This window comes from Moschus berezovskii, chromosome 11 (genome assembly GCF_049115385.1).
Source record: "Moschus berezovskii isolate FMDL1 chromosome 11, NW_MosBer_1.0, whole genome shotgun sequence".
Taxonomy (NCBI): Eukaryota; Metazoa; Chordata; class Mammalia; order Artiodactyla; family Moschidae; genus Moschus; species Moschus berezovskii.
In genome coordinates, this window is record NC_142470.1 from 87,141,678 (window position 1) to 87,166,690 (window position 25,013).

At 40.5% G+C, this 25,013-nt stretch overlaps 1 protein-coding gene across 2 annotated transcripts; it reads right to left on the reverse strand.

Annotated features, from left to right (window-relative positions):
* Positions 1–2,443: 2,443 nt before the first annotated feature.
* GEMIN6 (gem nuclear organelle associated protein 6) lies at positions 2,444–11,850 on the reverse strand. 2 transcript variants are annotated; one of them, XM_055399326.2, is made up of 3 exons: positions 11,431–11,850; positions 11,073–11,216; positions 2,444–8,662 (listed from the first exon to the last, which is right to left on the reverse strand). In XM_055399326.2, the coding sequence occupies exons 2-3, from the start codon at positions 11,195–11,197 to the stop codon at positions 8,287–8,289; spliced, it is 501 nt and encodes a 166-aa protein (XP_055255301.1). In that variant the 5' UTR covers positions 11,198–11,216; positions 11,431–11,850; the 3' UTR covers positions 2,444–8,286. The 2 variants fall into 2 exon arrangements, with proteins under 2 accessions (XP_055255301.1, XP_088697656.1); XM_088841530.1 differs by having other exon boundaries at positions 2,444–8,707.
* Between the last annotated feature and the right edge of the window lie 13,163 nt (positions 11,851–25,013).

Sequence of the window (25,013 nt, forward strand, 5' to 3'; positions counted from 1 at the left end):
CTTGAGAAATTGCGGTAAATGTATGTGAGAATAGCAAAGTCATGCACAGATAGGTAGGGATACTTTTCCTTTAAAAAGATGTTCTATCATAAAATTTTTAAGTCATTTATTTTGAAAATGTGAAAAATCAAGACATGCTTTTTGAAAATGTTATAGTTAATATAATTGTATGTGATACTAACACTGCTAACACTTTCCACTGCAAAAGTTAAGTTTTCATACTTAGGTCCATATTAAGGTGTTTAAAACACAAACACATGCACCCTTGCTGCTGCTGCTAAGTCGCTTCAGTTGTGTCCGACTCTGTGCGACTCCATAGATGGCAGCCGACCAGGCTCCGCCGTCCCTGGGATTCTCCAGGCAAGAACACTGGAGTGGGTTGCCATTTCCTTCTCCAATGTGTGAAAGTGAAAAGTGAAAGTGAAGTCGCTCAGTTGTGTCCGACTAGTAGCGACCCCATGGACTGCAGCCTACCAGGCTCCTCTGTCCATGTGATTTTCTAGGCAAGAGTACTGGAGTGGCTTGCCATTTATCTTTCTATTATTTGAACAGAGTCCAATCTAGTAGACTTTGGCCAATAAGCTAAAACACAGATTTGGTTAATAAAAGGGGGGATGGGAGTATACAGCACTGCAGGTGTATGATTGTAAAATGTTGAAATCTAACTTGAAGCCTAACCAGAACTATAATTCTGTGTTCAGTAATCCACCTCCCATAGTTTGAACCAGAAAAAAAAATCAGTTTTGTCTTAGGACTTGATTATTATTAGTAAGATGACCAGACTGAATGTGAAAAACATGTTGTTTACTTTAAAAGACAGATGTCTTTACAGTCAGAGGCTGTGCTATACCATGGGCACCAAGGGACTACCCATGTGAGGGAACTAATCCACTAATTATAGACCCAGCATAAAACAACTTGTAATTATAGACATTTCTCTTAATGCCACTCTTCTGTCTCTGAAATTCACCTGTGCTCTTTCCCATTTAAATTCCAGCTGTCTCCATTATTTCTAGCCCATAAATCTTTATACCATCCTTTTCTACAGTAAGCATGGCTAAGACTGGATTAATCGAAGCATGCAATCTGATTAGTTAACAAGGCCAATTGTCCACTTTATAACTAACATGTGCTACATGGCTAATTTGAAACCCATACTGGAACCCATACTGGAGTTAAGAAATTCCTCTCACGTTTATACTCATAATTTCAATATAACCAATTTATTTTAATCAGGTACTATGGAATGTAAAATGGTGCAGCCACATTGGAAAATAGTGTGACGGTTTCCTAAAATGTTAGTTGTCATGTAACCTGCAACTCCACTCCTAGGTATTTCACCCAAGAAATATGAAAATATATGCCCACACAAAGACTTGCCACAAATGTTCACAGCAACATTATTCATAATTGCCCCAAACTGGAAACAATCCAAGTATCCAATAAGCGAAATGTAAGTATATTCACAATGGAATATTATTCAGTAATAAAAAGAAGCCACTGATATATGCTACAACATGGAGATCAAATTCAAGATTTAGGGGAATATTTTAATAAGTTGTGGTTCATCAACACAATAGATGTAGTCTTAAATATTATACACGTGAGTAAAGTTATTTTTAAAAGATGTTTTATTTGGTTACCCCACGTCTTAGTTGTGGCATGCAGGATCTAGTTCTCTAACCAGAGTAAATTGAAATGGAGCCAGTTGGACACAGACTATATGTTGTATGATTAAATAAAGGAAATATACCCCCTAAAATCAAATCTATAGATACAGAAAGTAGATTAGTGATTGCCTGCGGTGGAGGGTGCAAATGGGAATCAGAGGGTCTTGTAGCGACAATGGAAATGTTTAAAAAATTAGATTGTGGTGATGGCTGCACAAGTCTGTAACACCAAAATAGAATCACTGAATCATGCCTTGAGGTGGATGAATTTTATATGTTAATATCTCAATGAAGCTTTTATAAATATGTATGAAGATGCCTTTGATTACAAAAGAGAAAAAGTGATTTTACAGTGGAAAAATCTGACAGACACCACCTTAACCAAGTAATCTCAGTTAACATCACAAACATGGGCCAAATCAGCACAGTATGCCTCCTGATGCACTGAGAAGAATACACTATCATCTCCAGGGTCTTCCCTTCCCAAAAATGCACACTGATATGGATCACTGGGAAAGAGACAAACCCAAACTGAGGGATATTGCACAAAATAACTGGCCAATATTCAAAGATGTCAATGTCATGAAAGTCAAAGAAAGATTGAGGAATTATTCCAGAGTAAAGGAAACTAAAGGGTCATGATCCAAATAAAAAGTCTTTTTTTGATACAGTGAACATTGAGCAATAGGCAAAATCTAGATAATTTCTGTATTATACTACTGTATGAATATTAGTTTTGATAACTGTACCATGGTTAAGAAAATGTTCTCACATTTCCATTGTACCCACAGTTTATTCTCAAACAGGAAGAAACATGAACACACATGCAGAGAAAATGCAAATGTGGTAAGATGTTAACATTTGCTGGATAAAGGATATAGGATAGTTCTTTGTCCTGTTCTTGCATATTTTCTCTAACTCTAAAATTATGTCAATAAGTTAGAAGCAATTCATGTACAATTAACAGTTGCTTATTAACATATTAATATATAGCCATGTGAGTAAAAATAAACACAAAGAAATAGTTAAGAACATGGGGGCAATAACTTTTTGAAAATGAAGATTTTTTTAAAAAAATTAAGATGATTCAAAGAGTACCCATACTGGAAACACATGGAGAAATGTTAATAAACACAAAGCAACTGTAAAACACCATCTTAGGTTCAGTCATAGAAATTAAATAAAATACTAATACTTTCTAAGGGTGTAATGAAATTTGTATACATACTATTCTTGTTGATGTCAAGTAGCACAAACTATTTAAAGAGTATTGTACTTTCATTTCTAAGCACTAGTTTTGGAGGTTTGTTTTTTTTAGCATTTGGCTGCCTCGGTCTTAGTTATGGCACATGGGATCTATTTCCCCAACCAGGGATCGAACCTGTGCCCCCTGCACTGGAAGCACAGACCAGTAGAGAAGCACTGGACCACCAGGAAGTTCCCTCTAAGCACTAGTTTTGATAACAGCAGTGAAGACATATGAAGACATTCTTTGCACCATAAACTATGATAGCAAAAAGAACAAATGTCAAAAGAAAATGTTTAATAAGTTTTAGTCCATCAACACAGTACAATGTTGTCTTCAAATCATGAAAACTACAGAAACAAAAAATATATACATTGTATGCAAAAGTAAAAAAGAATGTCTGAAATGGTATCAGTTCAGTCGCTCAGTCATGTCCGACTCTGCGACTCCATGAATCACAGCTGGAGAAGACTCTTGAGGGTCCCTTGGACTGCAAGGAGATAACGGTATAATTTTTAATAAAGAAATCCTTTAATGTCTGAAAAATGAAAACCAGTGGTATAATAATGAAGGCAGGAAAAGCTGGAGGTGATAGATGTGTTTATGGCATAGACTGTGGTGATGGTTTCATGGTTTTATATTCAACTCATCAAGCTGTATACACTAAATATGTAGGTTTTTTTTTGTATGTTATTCCTTCATCAAAGTAGTTTTTTTTTAAACCAATTGTATTTGGCAGTGAATGCAATTAAGTATGTGTAATTACAGCCCTTCACTGCTGACTTCTCCCAAAATTTATAGTAATCCTTAGCTTTGACTCTAGCATTCTACAATCTACTCCAAGAGGCATCATAAAAATTCTAGTTCTCAAAACAATTGTGAATGTTTTAAATTTCATTAATTTTATTGAAAACAGTTCATGTGGGGTGTATTTCAGCTGTAACATTTAGGAGGAGAGATTTAGGAAATCAAGTGAACAATGGATAACAAGATACAGGGCAGAGGTTGGAAAATTTGCTCCAAGACTAAAAGATACTCAAAGTCCTGAAAACCTTTTGTTCTGAAAAATATTCTTGACACCAGTTGGGTTCAAAGACTGCCCTGGAGCCAGCTTTGGGGAGGATCTCCCTCCGGGAATCTGGAACCAGGAGAGGGATGAGAAACAGGTAGGGTAAACTCTCAGGGGGAATTTGAGCTGAGGAACTGGCTGGCCCAACTCCCTAAGCAGGGAGATTTCCATGGCAGGGCCAAATCACATATCCTCAGGTTTGGCTCACAAGGCAAATTTTCAAACAAATCAGAGGACTCAGCTGTCAAGGAAGTCTGTCCCCTGCTCATTAGTCTGACAGCAAATAAGTCTACCAACACCAGCGCACCTGTCCCTGGGCCAAGGTTCACTCCTGACAAACACTGTGGATAATATCCTACATGTCTTTTTTCAGGACCTTCCTCATTTTGTCAGAATCCTTTCCTTTTAATTTGTTCTTATTCCCCTTCCCCTATCCAATGTCCACAGACATCTGAGGGTTTGAAGGGTAAAGGTTTGAAGGGTAAAGTGATAAATTTCACTTTTAGGATTCTGGAACTCTACAGTTGTGAGGGAAGGCTCTTCTGTTCCCCCAGGCTTCTAAACTGCTTTTGCAAGGGTAATCTGATCTGGGACAGGTAGCTACCATTATCTGGGAGTTTGTTAAAAATGCAAGCTCCTGGCCCCCTACTAAGTCAGAATCTGCTGGGCCCTACTCCCAAATGTGTTAGCAAGCCCTCCAGCTGATTCTGATGCTTGCAAAAGTCCAAAAAGCACTTGGTTAAACCTGTTAATATTAGACAACCAAGCAGGAAAGTAACTTAGTTATGTTATCAAAGTGCTTTCAAAGACCCCCTAAAACACAAATATTTTAAAGTACTTCTTCCAAAAGGCACAAGATTCCTTTTGTATGGATGAGACATAAGCCCTCCTTGACCCCTGGCAGACCATGCTAGTTCAAGGCTCTCCTAGGGCAAGCTTTTCTGTAAACAGCCATATTTTTCTGTAAATACAATCCATATCATTTCTGTTAACAGTTAACTCTGCCACTGTGGTTCAACAACAGCCACAGACAATACACAAAGCAGTGGGTATGGCTGTGTTCCAATAAAACTTTAATAGAGGCAGCAGGCCTGAAGTGTGCTAACCCATCCTCGGGTTCTAACCTGATGCAGGAACCCTGGGGTCACTGTAGACATTCCCCTGAAAAGTCCTAGTTGGGCTGCATCTACAGGCATGCAAGCCTTGTAGTTGCCGAGTCAGTCCAAAGGAGTCCGGAAACAGTGACACAGCTATCAGTGGTTTAATAGATGGGAGAGCTTACACACCTGAAGAAAAGTCCTGGAGCAACAACCCATCACATGTGGCAGACAAAGTGGCGAGCAGGACACAGTGGTGGCAGCAGTCTTCGCTTAGGGTGGGGGGAAGGGGGCAAGACTACCTTTTAACAGGTGGTTGGAGACTACCTTTTACAGGGGGAATTGACATCACATTGGCTCAGTTACCAGGGAAACCAGCAGCTGAGACCCATCCCTTACAGCCCCTCAGGTTAACAACCATCATGAGGGCAGATGTTTCCCTTTAATAAACTAGCAGGTGGAGCCATTCTGGCCCAAGGGTTAGAACACTCACTGGCTGGGGCAAGGGCGAGCACATTTGTTTCAACACAGTGTAGGCACAGCAGGGACTCATCAAGCAGAGGATGTAGAGAGAGCAAAAGAGCAGCCGTCTTGAGTGACCTGACCATATACTCCACAACCCTTACCCCCTTAAGTCTGCCCCTTTTATGTGATATTCCTGGGTTCAGATATGTAGAGGTGCACCACCACCCAATAAAACAAGTGCAATACAGACAACAGCAGCTGAAGAGTATCAAAAGTGTAAAACGTGGGTAAATTTGGAGCCAGGCACTTACTGGGTCCATTTTTCATGGAAGTCCCAAGGAGGACATCTTGCTGTAGACCCTGCAAAGAGGGCACTGATACCTCCCAATCTGTGAGCAGCTCCTTCTGCTCAGACGGGTGAAATGCAAAATGTTTAACAGGCACGATACAGGGGAGATCACGACCATTAGCCAAATATACCCTCATCCCATCCAGCTACCCTCAGTCCTCACAGACTGTGCCAAATACAGGCAAGGTGGCATAACAGATTATAAGGTTAATATAATAAATGGTGCCTTCCTCCAGTAAGGGCCTGAGACCTTAGTGGTCTCAGGTGGGGCAGGTATAAGACAGGTGATATCTGTCCCTTTCTAACCCTATTCCTCACAGGGGACTTACCCAAACCACAGGGGACTTACCTGCCAATTCCAGAGCCATTTCTTTTATAATATATTCCCGAAGGCAGAAATTGTGGCAAGCGCAAAAGTGAGTTATTGTCCTGACCGGTAGTCGACAACGGTCCCTTTGGGGGTAAACAGTTGAACTCGGATGGTGTGGACTAGTTGCTTCTGGGTTAACGTGGCATAAGCACTGGGACAGTTGTTCCTGGGATGTTCAGTTATAGTTCCTAGGCTGGAGTTAGCCTCCTGGGCCCGCAGGTAGAGAAATTTCCTATCTTGGTTGTTGAAGTAATCCACTCATCCTTTCAACTAACCTGGCAGCAGTGGGGTCACAGGGTGGGTAGAAATGCCAGTGTGTCATTTTCACTGGCTCATATCTTAACTTTATGGCCAGTGAAGTGGATTTCTTGGCCACTATTATGTCCACAGGGGTGCTGTATGTCATGCACAGGTGTTCTAGATCCTAACTAGTGGTTTTTGAACTGCTCAACAACTTGAGTAGGCCTTTTATAATGCCTCTCACCTGTTATAATACTTTGTAGACTACATATAATTGCTGTTAAAGCACACTGCATCACTGCTCTGTCCCTTTCCATAGCTGGGAACAGAAGCTCAAGGGTACTCCGATTATTTTGCCATTGCACAGACCTAAACCAAACTCTTCCAAGTAACTGGCCATGTCCAATTCCAATTCATGTCCTAAGTTAATATCCCTAAAGCTTGTAATTGTTCAGGGGGTTGGGTTAGGGGTGTGCTTGTCCTTTGTAGGTAGTTCAGATCCTTGTGATGTGTCAATGTTCACCAGCCATCCCCTGGCAGTCAGTCAGATGAGCCACGGGCATGGGGCTGCTATATAAACTGGTAAGAGATTGAGTTTAACAGGATATCATCAATGCAATAAAAGACAGAAACCATCTTTCATGGGTAGTCAACTGCCACAGGGCTCCACACACTAGTGGATGGCTACCCTGAGATTCCTCCCGACCCCTGACTTTTCATTCCCCGCCCTTACATTACAGTGGTCACAGGAGTACCCTTAGCCTCCTGGCTGTTTTGTGAATTGTTGGGCTACAAGCCTTGTGGATGACCAGCAACAAAGACATTAACAGCTTATTGGACACCGGGATCTTACATGTCCAAAGCAAGGTCTGAGAGCAACACCTCCAGCGTGTGTGGATAGTGGGCATAACCTGGTGGCAGCCCTCACCTACCTGGCAGGGAGGAGGCTACCATTTATTCAAGAATTGATGTCAGCTGCCTCATCATTACCAGGGAAACAGGCAGCTGAGACTAGTCCCTTACAAGCCCCTCAGCAGCCAGAATACTTGTCACACTTACCTTTTTCCTCAGATATATTAGCCAGTGTTCACTTTTAAGGCTTTGAGAGTTATAAGGCTTATGTGTTAAGATTTTACCAAAACTTTCAAGTTTCAACCAAAATGGCATATATTCTGATTCAAAAGCTGTTTCATCATTACACTAAAAAAATTTTTTTAATATTTAAAAAAAAGACACATCTAGGGACTTCCCTAGTGGTCCAGTGGTTAAGATTCCACACTTCCAATGCAGGGGGTGAGAGTTCAATTCCTGGTTGAGGAATTAAGATCCCACACGTCATGCAACTACCAAAAAAAAAAACACCTCTATGCCTGCGGTGACAGTTGCACAACACTGTAAATACATCAAAAGTCACTGAACTGTGCAAGGAAAGCTAGTGAATTGTACAGTATGTTAACTATAACTCAATAAAAAGACACATCTAGTTAGAATAAGCAGTGTTAACAAGACTGTGATTTTACCTTAGCATTTTATATCGAATCTAACATGTTGCATCTTTTCCAAATACATTTCTTGCCTAATAGAAATGGAGGTGTATTCCCATCAAAAGAGATTCCTGTAATTCTGTTGTCCCCAAGTTAATTTTGTTTGAGATGTCATCCTTGCCCAGTTCACTTATTAGTACCGATAATCCCCATCTTTGATTTTTACCTAAAACAACAAAGAACTTTCAAAAACATGAAATCGTATTTCAATCAGTGCATCCATAGTTCTTAGCCTCTCACTGGGAAGCTTCAAGATGTCCTTGAATAAGATGCTGAACACGGGACAAAATAATCTCATTAGAACTGTTGCAATTTTCTGGACCATACGGTGGGTCTATAGTCAAGACGCCAGCCACACAAAGAGTCTTTCGCGAATCTCTCTGTTCGGTGATGGGGATGTGATTCTTCTCCAACCATTTCTTCAGGCTGTTCTTCCTCTTTTCCAGATCCTCAGGGCTGTATGCTTTGCAGTCTCCAGACGTGAACAAATGTATCAGCTTCTCTCTCACGCTATGGTCCCCTTCACTCACAATTTCAACAGTCTGTACAGCATGTCCCATAATTCCAGTCACAGACATGCTGCCATCTTCAAGGAAGTTCACGAGGACAATACTTTGGAGGAAAAATAAGTTCAGAGCACAGTTGCAAAAGAAAAACCTAAAGCCCCATAAAACTAGGGAAGCAATGAAATGAGAGCATCAACCACAACAGGTCACTAGAACAACAGGGAATGTTCTCTCTGTTTTAAATTAATATTCTCACCACCAAATGTTTTCACTTGTTCAATGTGAATTCTCTGACGGTCCTAAACATCTAAACCTTTTTTCCAGCTAATCATTGTGGGATGTAGTTAAAGCATTACTTTAAAAGTTTTGAATGTTTTAATATGTATTAGGAAAGAAGAGAGGGTACAGATTTACTTTTAGAGTTAGGAAACAACTGAATTCCCCTTCAGAGCAGACCAAAGAAAATACAGCACAAAATTAATGAAACAGAAAACAAAAGAGTCAAGTCAGTAAGAGGATCATCAAAACCAAAAGCTGGATATTTGAAAAGGGTATATAAATTTCACAAAACTCAGGCAAGATTAATAAAAAGAGAAAGAAAGCACACATAAATAATATTAGGAATAAGGCAGCAAAAATTAAGAGTATAAAATATTAAAAACACATTTAAACCAGTAATTTTGACACTTAGAAAACTTCCTAGAAAATATGAATTTCTACTACTGACTCAAAAAGAGAGAGAGAGAATGTAAATAGTCCTATAACCTTTAAAGAAAAAAACCTGAAATAACCAGTTTAAAATCTTCCCATGGCAGGGGTGGAGATGGGGGCGGTGGGGCTGGCAGGGGTTGAGAGGGGGAAAGGCCCAGACAATTTTACCACAAAATTCTATAAAATGTTCAAGAATCAAACATTTCCAATCCAACCAATCCAATTCTCCTAAGGACTATAAAAGGGAGATTATGCCATAATTCATTTAACGAGGCTAATATAACCATGATACCAAAGCAGAGGACAGGATTAAAAAATAAAATTATAAGCTAATCTCACTTATCAATACAAATGCAAAAATCCTAACTAAAATACAATATGTATCATATGATAGGATGCAATGTGACATGATAGAATTTCATTTCTGTGGTACTGTCCCCAAAAACCTATAATCCTAGTCTATGAGAAAACATCATACAAACCCAAATTGAGAGATATTCTATTAATTACCTCACCAAAACTCTTTAAAAGTGTCAGGGTCAGGAAAAACACGTAAATTAAAAAAGGACTGAGAAACTGTCACATATCAGAGGAGACTAAGCAGACAGAGTGATTAAATGTAATGTGGGACCTTGGACTGAATTCTAGAACAGAAAATCCTTGGCTTGGAATCCATAAAAAGGCCATCAGTAGAAAAACTGGTAAAATCCAAATGATTATAGTTTTACTTAGTGAAAATTTTTAGTTCTGACAAATGTTTGATGGTTGTGTAAACTGTTAATATCAGGGGAAGTTAGATACACAGGTACTCTCTGTATTTTCCTTGCAATTTTTCTGTAAATCTAAAATCATCCCAAAATAAAGTGAGTGTATCACTACCTTTAAAGTAGCCTTGCAAAAAATAATTCTGATCCTAATCAAATCTCTAGATATGAATATCAGTTTATAAGAAATACAAACGATAAAAGAACATGTTAAACTACACCATGATAATGCAATGAACTAAACTGAGTGTGTTCAATTCGAAGACAAATGACTCCATTTCTTCATCAAAAAATAACATGGAAAACCAAAAAGAAAGTAGAGTTACATATTAAGATTCTTAAGAGACATATCAACAAGTTGATAGGCCAACATTAAAAAGATACTTTGGAAACAATCAGGAAAACCTGAACTCAAACTAGGAATTAGCTAATATTAAAGTTACTATTACTTTTGTTAGGTGGTTATAATGGTATGTGGTTACATTTATTAAAGAGTCCTAATCTGCTAAGAGATATATTTAAGGATTTATGAACAAAATTTAGCCAGTAATAGGCTTTAAAATATTTGGAAGGTGGAATAAGATGTTTATTACTCTCTTCACAATTGTGTATATTTGAAATTCTCCAATAAAATGTGATTAGAAGGAGTGTCCCATTTCTACAAACTCGGCTGGTCTGACAGAAATCTATAGTTTGACAGTATTTAGGTTCAAAGGAAATTAAGTACTTATATGAGAATAATCAGCCTTTCATTTATTTATCTGCTTTCTTAGTAATGGATAGGGCTTCATTGGTGGCTCAGACGGTAAAGCGTCTGCCTGCAATGAGGGAGACCTGGGTTCGATCCCTGGGTCGAGAAGATCCCGTGGAGAAGGAAATGGCAACCCACTCCAGTACTCTTGCCTGGAGAAGTCCATTGACTGAGGAGCCTCGTAGGCCCCAAAGAGTGACATGACTGAGTGACTTCACTTTTCTTTAGTATGGATAGAACATATGGGCAGTGCAAAGGGGTGATTTCACGGAAGCAGGACTCGTACTCACTTGGCAGAGACTGGGTCTGTGGTTAAAACCCATCCTTTATACTCCTTGTCACTGGCTGTTACGCTGACGGCTTTGTAAGTGTAATCTTGCCATTCTAAGGGGCCTTTCTTCATCCATTCATTCATGGCTGCCAGCTGGCTAGATCTAAAACAACCACCAGTTAGGATTAATATGTATGTTCCCCCCAAGGAAATGTCTTACCCCAAATCTCCATTCTAGAGGTAGAGCACACCAGCGATTTGCATCACGTCCGATATCAGAAAAAGTTAAATTTTACTCTTCAGTCTGAAACCCACGGGACCACGAGTTGCCGCGGGGACGCGTCGGGAGTAATTCATCTGGCACACTTGTAGCTCACCTCCCAATCTCAGTTCCAGACCGCCTTGACGCTGGCTTCGACCTCAAGTCCGCAGATGCTCAAACCCTTTAACTCAGCTCTCCTTCCATTCAAGGAGCTCACTCCACACCACTATTAACCAAAACTGAAAAAAGAAAACTCTGATATCCACCCAGTCCCTCTCAGTCCCTCTCGGTTTTCGCTGGATAGCGCCAGTGAGAGGCCCCCGGATCTGTAACAATTTCAACTTAAAATCTGCTCAGAGATGCGTAAACGAAGCGACAGCAGCCGAGACCCACAGCCGCATGACACTCAGAACTGTACTCAACCAGGTAATATTTAACGTATAATCCTCACAAATGAGAAAAATACCAGTTAAAACTCCTAGCAACACCCGACTGTCTGCAACCACGCTGGGAGGAAGGAACCGCTAGCGCTGAACCCGCCCGAGCCCAGCGTGCTTTGCTCCATGTCGTCACTTCCTTCCCCCAGAATTCTCTGTTTTGTAGTCCGTGGCCTTGTCACACCTGGAAGTCAGAGTCCGGAGACCCGGGATGATAAAACCAGGGTGCAGGGTGTGGGCAGGGGATAAGATTTTTTTTCTGTAATAACAATAAGCTTCTCTCTTCGCTAGGGTCCCCCCGCTCACGGCCATCACTGATGGACATTTTAAAATAAAAATTTTAAGAAGAAAGACTTGTGCCACCTCCTCCTCTGGAGTAGAAATGGAATTCCAATTTTGCCATGAGTCAGTCCTTCATGTAAATCCTAAAGCTCTAGAAGTGTGAGGTGACGTTGCCTTGGGGAAGAGATACAGAACCAATGTGTTTCTTGTTTGCCCTGTGGTAAGGCAGTTAAGATGCCTACTCTTGAGATGTGTCTTTGCTACAGTCCTGATGCCAAAGCCTTTGACTGTGTGGATCACAATAAACTGTGGGAAAATTTTCGAAATGGGAATACCAAACCACCTGACCTGCCTCTTGAGAAACCTGTATGCAGGTCAGGAAGCAACAGTTAAAACTGGACACGGAACAACAGACTAGTTCCAAATAGGAAAAGGAGTACGTCAAGGCTGTATATCGTCACCCTGCTTATTTAACTTATATGCAGAGTACATCATGAGAAATGCTGGGCTGGAAGAAGCACCAGCTGGAATCAAGATTGCCGGGAGAAATATCAATAACCTCAGATATGCAGATGACACCACCCTTATGGCAGAAAGTGAAGAAGAACTAAAGAGCCTCTTGATGAAAGTGAAAGAGGAGAGTTGGCTTAAAGCTCAACATTCAGAAAACTAAGATCATGGCATCCGGTCCCATCACTCCATGGCAAATAGATGGGGAAACAGCGGAAACCGTGGCTGCTTTTATTTTGGGGGGCTCCAAAATCACTGCAGATGGTGACTGCAGCCATGAAATTAAGACACTTGCTCCTTGGAAGGAAAGATATGACCAACCTAGACAGCATATTAAAAAGCAGAGACATTACTTTGCCAACAAAGTTCTGTCTAGTCAAGGCTACGGTTTTTCCAGTAGTCATGTATGGATGTGAGTTGGACTATAAAGAAAGCTGAGCACTGAAGAATTGATTCTTTTGAACTGTGGTGTTGGAGAAGACTCTTGAGAGTCCCTTGGACTGCAAGGAGATCCAACCAGTCCATCCTAAAGGAGATCAGTCCTGGGTGTTCATTGGGGGGACTGATGTTGAAGCTGAAACTTTGGCTACCTGATGGGAAGAGGTGACTCATTGGAAAAGACCCTGATGCTGGGAAAGATTGAGGGCAGGAGGAGACGGGGACGACAGAGGATGAGGTGGTTGGATGGCATCACCAACACAATGGACATGAGTTTGAGTGAACTCCGGGAGTTGGTGATGGACAGGGAGGCCTGGCATGCAGTGGTTCATGGGGTCGCAAAGAGTCGGACACGACTGAGTGACTGAACTGAACTGAGGGAGTACAGAAGCTGGAAAGAAAACCCAGGATAGGACTGAATTAATGCCCACATGGAAAAGTGCAAGGGACTTGCTTCCATCACAAATCTGTGGTCATGTACTTAGTTGGCTTCTGGAATGGTCCAGAATTTTTCCAGACTGTGATTCTGAAAAATGGTGCAAGGTGGTAAATTTTGAGTTCCTGCAAATCTGCAGATTTAAAAGAACTCAGTTAGAGGACTGTCAAACAATACAGGAAACACCAACAGTTAACCACTTTTTCCCTCACAACTTAGGATTTGAGTTCCACATCATCCTTGAAGTGTACTGTTTCTAATGTCATCATTTCAAGTAATCCTTAGGAAACCTTCACTCACTGAATGATTGGCTTATTGATATTAAGGTGGCTTTTGTAGATAAGATTTTGCCATCTAATCTACAAAATCTAATCTAACCTCTAAGTCCTCTATAGATCTACAAAGAACTAATATAAATAGCAATTATTATTGTTATTGTAATGTGAAGGAAAATATTTGAATTCATTAAACCTCAGCCCCAAAGAGATATTTGTGACAATGGGTCATTTGCATTTTAAGCCTATTGTTTATATTGCAGAATGAAAGTCTTTGGCCTCTGTTTTATATACATAAAATTCTACTAGTAGCTAGCCTCAAGCTTACCCCTCAAGTTAGCCTCTTTAAAGCCATGAGTGAGACAGGGCCACTTCCCTCCCTTCTCTCCCCTCTCCCTTTAGTCTCCTAACTAAAGGCTCATTACCAGATTTGCTGATACAAATCACTGACTTCTAGCAAACTGAACCCAGCCCATTATCTACACAAGTTCTCAGATAGGCCCTCTCCTGTATCTTGTCCTCACTGAGTTCAGAGGGGGTGGCCTTTCCTTTCCCTGGTCAACTCTTACCCTTGTTTCCCCTGAAGCCTCTCATCCCCAGTTGATATCCCTTCTCTCACATTCTCCGCTCCTTTGCCTGTGCCACGTGGCACATGGGATCTTACTTCCTTGGCCAGGGATTAAACCCATGCCCTCTGCACTGGAAACTTGGCAGTCGTAACCACTGGACCACCAGAGAGGTCCCTAAATTTTGTCTTTTAATTTGAAAGCCTTCAGATAGGTTTTCTCTTTTCTTTACAACCAGTTTCCACCACTTTTACAATTTTACACATTTGACTGATTCATATGTTTAACATTTCCTGCCTGATTCCTATAGGAAATTTGAGTTTTTGACTTTGGAATAGTCCCTACTGATAAATGAATAAATTAGCAGAGTAAATTATACCTTAATCTCTTGTGAGTTTGGTGAGAATCAGTCTCAATGTGTCTAGTCAATTGTTGGGCCAGTTAAAGGCCAGAACCAGGACTGTGGATAGCAATGTCAAGGAAATGCCAGTTGCAGGATTTCCAGTTGTATCTCCATACAGACTACTCCAGGTGATTTCAAGAGCTCATTGTTACCTTGCCCCCTTTTCAACTGTGCCCTCTGATAACATTTTATAGCTTGTTGTTATTCACATTTATATTTTGGCAGTTACTGTAGGTTGGTTCATTTAACAATCCTTTCCCACAACCTCCTAATGAGGCTTGAAAGCTAAAAATCTTCAGCTTCCCATGATGGTAAAAGTGACCACAGAAATACTTCTGGTCAGTAAGACTTACATGGACTTAACTAAGAAAGCTGTCCCTTCCAAAATAAAACGGAAAATTCTCCTAAGGAGGAGAAAACCTTTTTGATCCTTTAATCATTTCTCCTCCAGCCTGCCTGGATGTGCAGTAGCCATTTTGCACCGAGGAGATATACGTGAGAGCTACATGCCACACAGAAAGATAAAAGAAAGAAAAAGATCCACAGCAGACCTGAACTACCTACCTTTCTATTTATTTTATTTGGGACAAATAAACTCCTTTCTGTTTAAACAACTGTTTCAGGTGTTTCCACCCCAACAAAATCCTTTTCTAATTTATCTCCCTAATAAAATCCTCAAGAGAGCCTATTTTATCTTTATATTCTCAGTACCTTGTTCAATGCCTGTATATAACAGGCATTCAGCATAGATTTGTTTAGCCAATTAATAAATTTGCTGTTCTTTGGGGAAAGCTGGGGCAAAACAGAAAACCGTAATTTAAGCAAAGAGTTACTTACTTCATAAGGGACCAAGATAAACTAAGAACAGAAAAAGCAAATTGACAGGTCAAATTTTAAATTGGCAAAGCAGGTAACGTAGGGACCTTTGCATTTTTCAAGAAAGTAATTTAAATCCGCTGTACTGAAGACTACAGTGTATTACTATCCTTACTAACAGTAGCAGTAGTAATAATAAAAATTCTATTAACTCAATCTGAATGAACATATAAACCATTATCCTTATTTTACAGCCAATGAAACTGAGGCACAAAAGTCCAAGGCCACATAGCTGGTTAGTGACAGAGCTAGAATACAAATCCATGCAGTCAGGTCAAAGCCTGCCCTCTTAACCACTATATCATACTAATTAAATAATAGGGAATAACTCAAGTATAATTTGTCACCTAAAAGTCTATTTTTAGTTAGTGAGGAACATGCTTTTCAAAGTAAGTGCTCTAAAAGACCAGTTTTCCACTGTGCTCCAGTTGGTTGTCTGGACACCCAAAGTACTAAGTTAGTGTGTTTCACCCACATGTTCTAGCAAACTAAACTCTCCCAGCAAATTCTGCATCCCAGAGTAACTGCAAGAAGGATCAGTCAGTCAGTCAGTTCAGTCGCTCAGTCGTGTCCGACTCTTTGCGACCCCATGAATCACAGCACGCCAGGCCTCCCTGTCCATCACCAACTCCCGGAGTACACTCAAACTCATGTCCATCGAGTCAGTGATGCCATCCAGCCATCTCATTCTCTGTCGTCCCCGTCTCCTCCCACCCCCAATCCCTCCTAGCATCAGACTCTTTTCCAGTGAGTCAACTCGTCGCATGAGGTGGCCAAAGTATTGGAGTTTCAGCTTCAGCATCAGTCCTTCCAATGAACACCCAGGACTGATCTCCTCTAGAATGAACTGGTTGGATCTCCTTGCAGTTCAAGGGACTCTCAAGAGTCTTCTCCAACACCACAGTTCAAAAGCATCAATTCTTCGGCACTCAGCTTTCTTCACAGTCCAACTCTCACATCCATACATGACCACGGGAAAAACCATAGCCTTGACTAGATGAACCTTGGTTGGCAAAGTAATGTCTCTGCTTTTTAATATGCTATCTAGGTTGGTCATAACTTTCCTTCCAAGGAGTAAGCGTCTTTTAATTTCATGGCTGCAATCAGCATCTGAAGTGATTTTGGAGCCCAAAAATATAAAGTCTGACACTGTTTCCACTGTTTCCCCATCTATTTCCCATGAAGTGATGGGACCAGATGCCATGATCTTCGTTTTCTGAATGTTGAGCTTCAAGCCAAACTTTTCACTCTCCTCTTTCACTTTCATCAAGAGGCTTTTGAGTTCCTCTTCACTTTATGCCATAAGGGTGGTGTCATCTGCATATCTGAGGTTATTGATATTTCTCCCGGCAATCTTGATTCCAGCTGGTGCTTCTTCCAGCCCAGCATTCCTCATGATGTACTCTGCATATAAGTTAAATAAGCAGGGTGACCATATACAACCTTGATGTACTCCTTTTCCTATTTGGAACCAGTCTGTTGTTCCATGTCCAGTTCTAACTGTTGCTTCCTGACCTGCATACAGGTTTCTCAAGAGGCAGGTCAGGTGGTCTGCTATTCCCATCTCTTTCAGAATGTTCCACAGTTTACTGTGATCCACACAGTCAAAGGCTTTGGCATAGTCAATGAAGCAGAAATAGATGTTTTTCTGGAACTCTCTTGCTTTCTCCATGATCCAGAGGATGTTGGCTATTTGATCTCTGGTGCCTCTGCCTTTTCTAAAACCTGCTATACTCAGCAAATATAATATTTTGGAAGTGAGGATTTTATCCTTAAAGCAGGTAAAACCATAAGAAGTCCCATTCCTGCAGCTGCTGTTTACTCTCAGTGTAGCTCATGAACAGTGGCAACAGCGTAGATGCAAGTGGCTTAATGATGTGGAAAAGCTGATCTTCAGAGGAATTATACCTTATGGAGGGCAACTAAAGAGAGGCTATGCAGTAACTAAACTCTCCCTCAAACAACCTAGTCTTTTCTTTTTTTCTATCTAGTGAATTTATCCTCTTGTCCTCCTTCAATTATTTTCAGAAGGTTTATGTGTGTTTGGAAGGGAGGCCTCTTTCTTCCCTATTTTGTGGCAAATTACAGGCCCATATTCGAGTTTCCTAATGAAAAAGGATAAAATATAGCACTGATCACACAGGGGAAGATATCGTCTCTGGTATAAAAAACCAACAAAAAGAATTGTGTACAAGGGAAAACCATTCAAGAGTCTATGCTATTCAGTACATCATTGTTTTGAAATGTCAGTAAGATCTTAAAGTCTTTTTTCTTTCTTTATTAAATAAAAACATTTACAGGGCACTGGGATTCCTAGTATAGCTACTTCCCCTATTTTATTTGTGAGCTGTCTACATTATTCAGTGAGATGTTTAAAAAATATTTTTTTCCTTTCAAAAATGTCTAATTGGTAAATTCATTACATATAAGAGAGCCAGTATGTTTTAAATATTTTAAAATGTACATCGTGGAGTCAGAAGACGGTGGAGAAATAGGACAGGGAGACCACTTTCTCCCCCACAAATTCATCAAAAGATCATTTGAACACTGAGAAAATACCACAAAACAACTTCTGAACGCTGGCAGAGGACACCAGGCACCTAGAAAGGCAGCCCATTGTCTTCAAAAGGAGGTAGGACAAAATATAAAAGATAAAAAGAGAGACAAAAGAATTAGGGACGGATACCCGTCCTGGGGAGGGAGACTTAAAAGAGGAGAAGTTTCCAAACACCAGGAAACCCTCTCACCTGTGGGTCTGTGGGTAGTTTTGGAATCTCAGAGGGCAACATAACTGGGAGGGAAAAATAAATAAAACCCCCAGATTACGCACCTAACTGCAACTCCCAGTGGAGAAATAGCCCAGACGCTCACATCCCGCCACCAGCAAGCGAGGGCTGAACAGGGAGGCATGGGCTGCACTGCTTAGGACCAGGCCTGAATGCCTTGAGGGCAATCTGAGGGAGCTAATGTGAGATAGCCAGAAAGAGAGAGGGGGGAAAAAAAGAGGAAAGAGAGAGAACTCGCCTGCAAAAACTCTAACCTACGGCGCTGCCGGCTTGCTCACAGAACAAAGGACTGAGCGATACCAGAGGAGAGCTAGCCAGCGGCGGACGGGCCCATCCCCCGCCAGAGGCAGGGAGGCAGGAGGGTCACAGCCAGAGCCTGAAGGCAAGGGGCAAGCTCGGCCCCAGAGACAGCATCCCCTACCAAACTGTAGGCAGGCTCCCAGTTGCTAACCAAGTCTTCCTGGGATCCTGGAAGGCTGACATCCGCCAGGAAGGTTGCAGGCAGAGATCAGCTCTCCAGAGGAGACACACAGTACACCTGAGATGGTGCTCCCGCTGCACACCCAAGAAACCAAGCAGCCGGGACAGGGGAGGTGATAAGACGCACCACTCCACCTGGGGAGAGTGCACTCGCCAAGCACCTGGTCACCTGAGCTGCTCAGACGTGGGAAGGGCACAAAATGCAGGCCCAACTGATTCAGTGCCTTTGTGGAGTACCCAAGAACCTGAACCTGAGCGGCGTAGATCTGGGGAGTGCACACAATCCAGGGCCCTCTTTAGACAGTTCCTGCAGAGCAACCTGGAGCCTGAGCAGTGCAGACCAAGAAAGCACACACGCTGTGAGCGGGGGCAAACCCAGTGTGGCCCAGACACTGTGAGCACTCCCCACACGCACCAGTGACATTTGTTTGCAGTGTTCCTCCCTCCCCGCAGCACAACTGAACAAGTGAGCCTAAATAAATGACCACCTTTGCCCCCTTGTGTCAGGATGGAAGTTAGATACTGAAGAGACTTGCAAACAGAGGAAGCCAAAATAAACAAAGAAGAGGGAACAGCTTTGGAAGGGACAGGTGCAACAGATTAAAACCCTGTACTTAGCACTGGCTACATTGGAAGGGACCTACAGACCTTGAGAAGTATAAGGTGGAACAAGGAACTATCTGAAACCGAACTGACCACACAAACTGCCCTCAACAGCTCCAGAGAAATTCCTAGATATATTTTACTATTATAATTTTTTAATTTTTAAGTTCTTTATTACTCCTTTAATTTTCATTTTTAAAACCTACTATTACCTTGAAAAAAAAGACCGTATTTTTAAAGGAAATTTCATATTTTTTTATATAGCTTTTGCGATTGTTTTGTTTTTCAAATATTGTATTTTTGAGAGTCTAACCTCTAATCTAGATTTAAAATTTTTACTTTCTGGTATTTTTTATCAATTCTGTACCTTTAAGAATCCAATCTTCAGTATCCATTTTTACTTAGGAGTGTGATTACTGGCTTGATTGCTCTCTCCCCTTTGACTCTTCTTTTTCTCCCCCAGATCACCTCTATCTCCTCCCTCCCCCTTCTCTTCTCTACTTAACTCTGTGAATCTCTTTGGGTGTTCCGGGCTGTGGAGAAAACTTAGGGAACTGATCACAGGCTAGATTAGTCTCTCTCCTTTTGACTCCTCATCCTCTCCTCCTGGTCACCTCTATCTCCCTCCTCCCTCTTCTCCTCTCCATGTAACTCTGTGAACCTCTCTGGGTGTCCCTCACTGTAGAGAATCTTTTCACCATTAGCCTAGATGTTTTATCATCGGTGCTGTATGGATGGAGAAGTCTTGAGGCTACTGTAAGAGTAAGACTGAAAGAGGCAGGAGGTCTAAATCCCAAACTTAAGAACACCAGAAAACTCCTGACTCCAGGGACCAACAATTGACAAGAGTTCATCCAAAAGCTTCCATACCTACACTGAAACCAGTCTCCACCCAAGGGCCAACAGGTTTAAGAGCAAGACATACCAAGATAATTCTCCAACAAAGCAGGAACATAAACCTGAGCACAAAAATACAGACAGCCAAAAGTCACACCAAACCCATAGACACCTCAAAACTCACTACTGGACACTTCATTGCACTCCAGAGAGAAGAGATCCAGCTCCACCCACCAGAACACTGACACAAGCTTCCCTAACCATGAAACCTTGACAAGCCACTCGGCCAACCCCACCCACAAGGAGGAACATCCACAATAAAGAGGAACCACAAACTTCCAGCATACAGAAAGGCCACCCCAAACAAAGCAACCTAAACAAGATGAAAAGACAGAGAAATATTTAGCAGGTAAAGGAGCATGATAAAAGCCCACCAAACCAAACCAAAGAGAAGGAGATAGGGAGTCTACCTGACAAAGAATTCAGAATAATGATAGTAAAAATGATCCAAAAATTTGAAAACAAAATGGAGTTACAGATGAATAGATAAGAGACAAGGATTGAGAAGATGCAAGAAAAGTTTAACAAGGACCTAAAAGAAATAAAAGAGTCAATCAATAATGAATAATTCTATAACTGAGATCAAAAGCACTCTGGAGGGAAACAACAGTAGAATAACTGAGGCAGAAGACAAGATAAGTGAGATGGAAGATAGAATGGTGGAAATAAATGAAGCAGAGAGGAAAAAAGAAAAAAGAATTAAAAGAAATGAGGACAACCTCAGAGACCTCTGGGACAATGGTAAACACCCCAACATTCAAATCATAGGAGTCCCAGAAGAAGAAGACAAAAAGAAAGGCCATGAGAAAACACTTGAGGAGATAATAGTTGAAAACTTTCCTAAAATGGGGAAGGAAATAGCCACCCAAGTAAAAGAAACCCAGAGAGTCCCAAACAGGATAAACCCAAGGCAAAACACATATTAATCAAATTAACAAAGATCAAACACAAAGAACAAATGTTAAAAGCAGCAAGGGAAGAACAACAAATAACCCACAAGGGGATTCCCATAAGGATAACAGCTGATCTTTCAACAGTAACTCTTCAAGCCAGAAGGGAATGGCAGGATATACTTAAAGTGATGAAAGAGAAAAACCTACAACCCAGATTACTGTACCCAGTAAGGATCACATTCAAATATGAAGGAAAAATCAAAAGCTTTACAGAGAAGCAAAAGCTCAGAGAATTCAGCACCACCAAACCAGCTCTTCAACAAATGCTAAAGGATCTTCTCTAGACAGGAAACACAGACAAGGTTTATAAACTCAAACCCAAAACAACAAAGTAAATGGCAACAGGATCGTACTTATCAGTAATTACCTTAAATGTAAATGGGTTGAATGCCCCAACTAAAAGACAAAGACTGGCTGAATGGATACAAGAACAAGACCCCTATACATGCTGTCTACAAGAGACCCACTCAAACCTAGGGACACATACAGACTGAAAGTGAAGGGCTGGAAAAAGATATTTCATGCAAATGGAGACCAAAAGAAAGCAAGTGTAGCAATACTCACATCAGATAAAATAGACTTTGAAATAAAGGCCGTGAAAAGAGACAAAGAAGGACACTACATAATGATCAAAGGATCCATCTAAGAAGAAGATATAACAACTATAAATATATATGCACCCAACATAGGAGCACCACAATATGTAAGGCAAATGTTAACAAATATGAAAGGGGAAATTAACAGTAACACAATAACAGTGGGAGACTTTAATACCCCACTCACATCTATGGATAGATCAACCAAAAGGAAATTAGCCAGGAAACACTAACTTTAAATGATACAATGGACCAGTTAGACCTAATTGATATCTATAGGACATTTCACCCTAAAACAATGAATTTCACCTTTTTTCTCAAGTGCACACGGAACCTTTTCCAGGATAGATCACATCCTGGGCCATAAATCTAGCCTTGGTAAATTCAAAAAAATTGAAATCATCTCAAGCATCTTTTCTGATCACAATGCAATAAGATTAGATGTCAACTACAGGAAAAAAACTATTAAAAATACAAACATATGGAGGGTAAACAACACACTTCTGAATAACCAACAAATCACAGAAGAAATCAAAATATGCATAGAAATGAATGAAAATGAAAACACAACAACCCAAAACCTATGGGATTCAGTAAAAGCAGTGCTAAGGGAAAGGTTCATACCAATACAAACCTGCCTCAAGAAACAGGAGAGAAACCAAATAAATAATCTAACTATACATCTAAAGCAACTAGAAAAGGAAGAAATGAAGAACCCCAGGGTTAGTAGAAGGAAAGAAATCACAAAAATTAGGGCAGAAATAAATGCAAAAGAAACAAAAGAGACGGTAGCAAAAATCAACAAAGCTAAAAGCTGGTTCTTTGAGAAGATAAATAAAATAGACAAACCATTAGCCAGACTCATCAAGAAACAAAGGGAGAAGAATCAAATCAACAAAATTAGAAATGAAAATGGAGAAATCACAACAGACAACAAAGAAATACAAAGGATCATAAGAGACTACTATCAGCAAGTATAAGCCAATAAAATGGACAACTTGGAAGAAATGGACAAATTCTTAGAAAAGTATAACTTTCCAAAACTGAGCCAAGAAGAAATAGAAAATCTTAACAGACCCATCACAAGCACAGAAATCAAAACCATAATCAGAAATCTTCCAACAAACAAAAGCCCAGGACCAGATGGCTTCACAGCTGAATTCTACCAAAAATTTAGAGACGAGCTAACACCTATCTTACTCAAACTCTTCCAGAAAATTGCAGAGGACGGTAAACTGCCAAACTCATTCTATGAGGCCACCATCACCCTAATACCAAAACCAGACAAAGATGCCACAAAAAAAGAAAACTACAGGCCAATATCACTGATGAACATAGATGCAAAAATCCTCAACAAAATTCCAGCAAACAGAATCCAACAACACATTAAAAAGATCATACATCATGAACAAGTGGGCTTTATCCCAGGACTGCAAGGATGCTTCAATATTCGCAAATCAATCAATGTGACACACCACATTAACAAATTAAAAGATAAAAACCACATGATTGGAAAAATGAATATTGTGAAAATGAATATATTACCTAAAGTAATTTATAAGTTCAATGCAATCCCTATCAAGCTACCAACGGTGTTTTTCACAGAGCTACAACAAATAATTTCACAATTTGTATGGAAATATAAAAAGCCTCGCATAGCCAAAGCAATCTTGAGAAAGAAGAATGGAACTGGAGGAATCAACCTGCCAGACTTCAGGCTCTACTACAAAGCCACAGTCATCAAGAAAGTATGGTACTGGCATAAAGACAGAAATATAGATCAATGGAACAAAATAGAAAGCCCAGAGATAAATCCATGCACCTATGAACAACTTATCTTTGACAAGGGAGGCAAGAATATTCAATGGAGAAAAGACAATCTCTTTAACAAGTGGTGCTGGGAAAACTGGTCAACCACTTGTAAAAGAATGAAACTAGAACACTCCTTAACACCATACACAAAAATAAACTCAAAATGGATTAAAGATCTAAATGTAAGACCATAAACTATAAAACTCCTAGAGGAGAACATAGGCAAAACACTCTCCAACATAAGTCACAGCAGGATCCTCCATTACCCACCTCCCAGAATATTGGAAATAAAAGCAAAAATAAACAAATGGGACCTAATTAAAATTAAAAGCTTCTGCCCAGCAAAGGAAACTATAATCAAGGAGAAAAGGCAGCCTTCAGAATGGGAGAAAATAATAGCAAATGAAGCAACTGATAAAGGATTAATTTCAAAAATATACAAGCAACTCCTACAGCTCAATTCCAGAAAAATAAATGACCCAATCAAAATATCGGCTAAGGAACTAAACAAACATTTCTCCAAAGAAGACATACAGATGGGTAACAAACACATGAAAAGATGCTCAACATCACTCATAATTAGAGAAATGCAAATTAAAACCACAATGAGGTAACATTTCACGCCAGTCAGAATGGCTGCTATCCAAAAGTCTATAAGCAATAAATGCTGGAGAGGGTGTGGAGAAAAGGGAACCCTCTTACACAGTTGGTGGGAATGCAAACTAGTACAGCCACTATGGAGAACAGTGTGGAGATTCCTTAAAAAACTGGAAATAGAAGTGCCATATGACCCAGCAATCCCACTCCTGGGCATACACACTGAGGAAACCAGAATTGAAAGAGACACATGTACCCCAATGTTCATCGCAGCACTGTTTATAATAGCCAGGACATGGAAGCAACCTAGATGTCCATCCGCAGACGAATGGATAAGAAGCTGTGGTACATTTACACAATGGAGTACTACTCAGCGATTAAAAAGAATATATTTGAATTAGTTCTAATGAGGTGGACGAAACTGGAGCCTATTATACAAAGTGAAGTAAGCCAGAAACAAAAACACCAATATAGTATATTAACACATATATATGGAATATAGCAAGAGGATAACGATAAGCCTGTATATGAGACAACAGCAGAGACTTGGATGTGTGGAGCAGTCTTTTGGACTCTGTGGGAGAGGGCGAGGGTGGGATAATTTGGGAGAATGGATTGAAACATGTATATTATCATATGTGAAACGAATCTAACGTGGTTGGGGGTTCCCCACCTCAACACTCTGGATTTAAGAGGCCGTTCCTTCTGGAAGTGTATAAATTAGCCTGGGATAGAACCTGCACGCTGAATT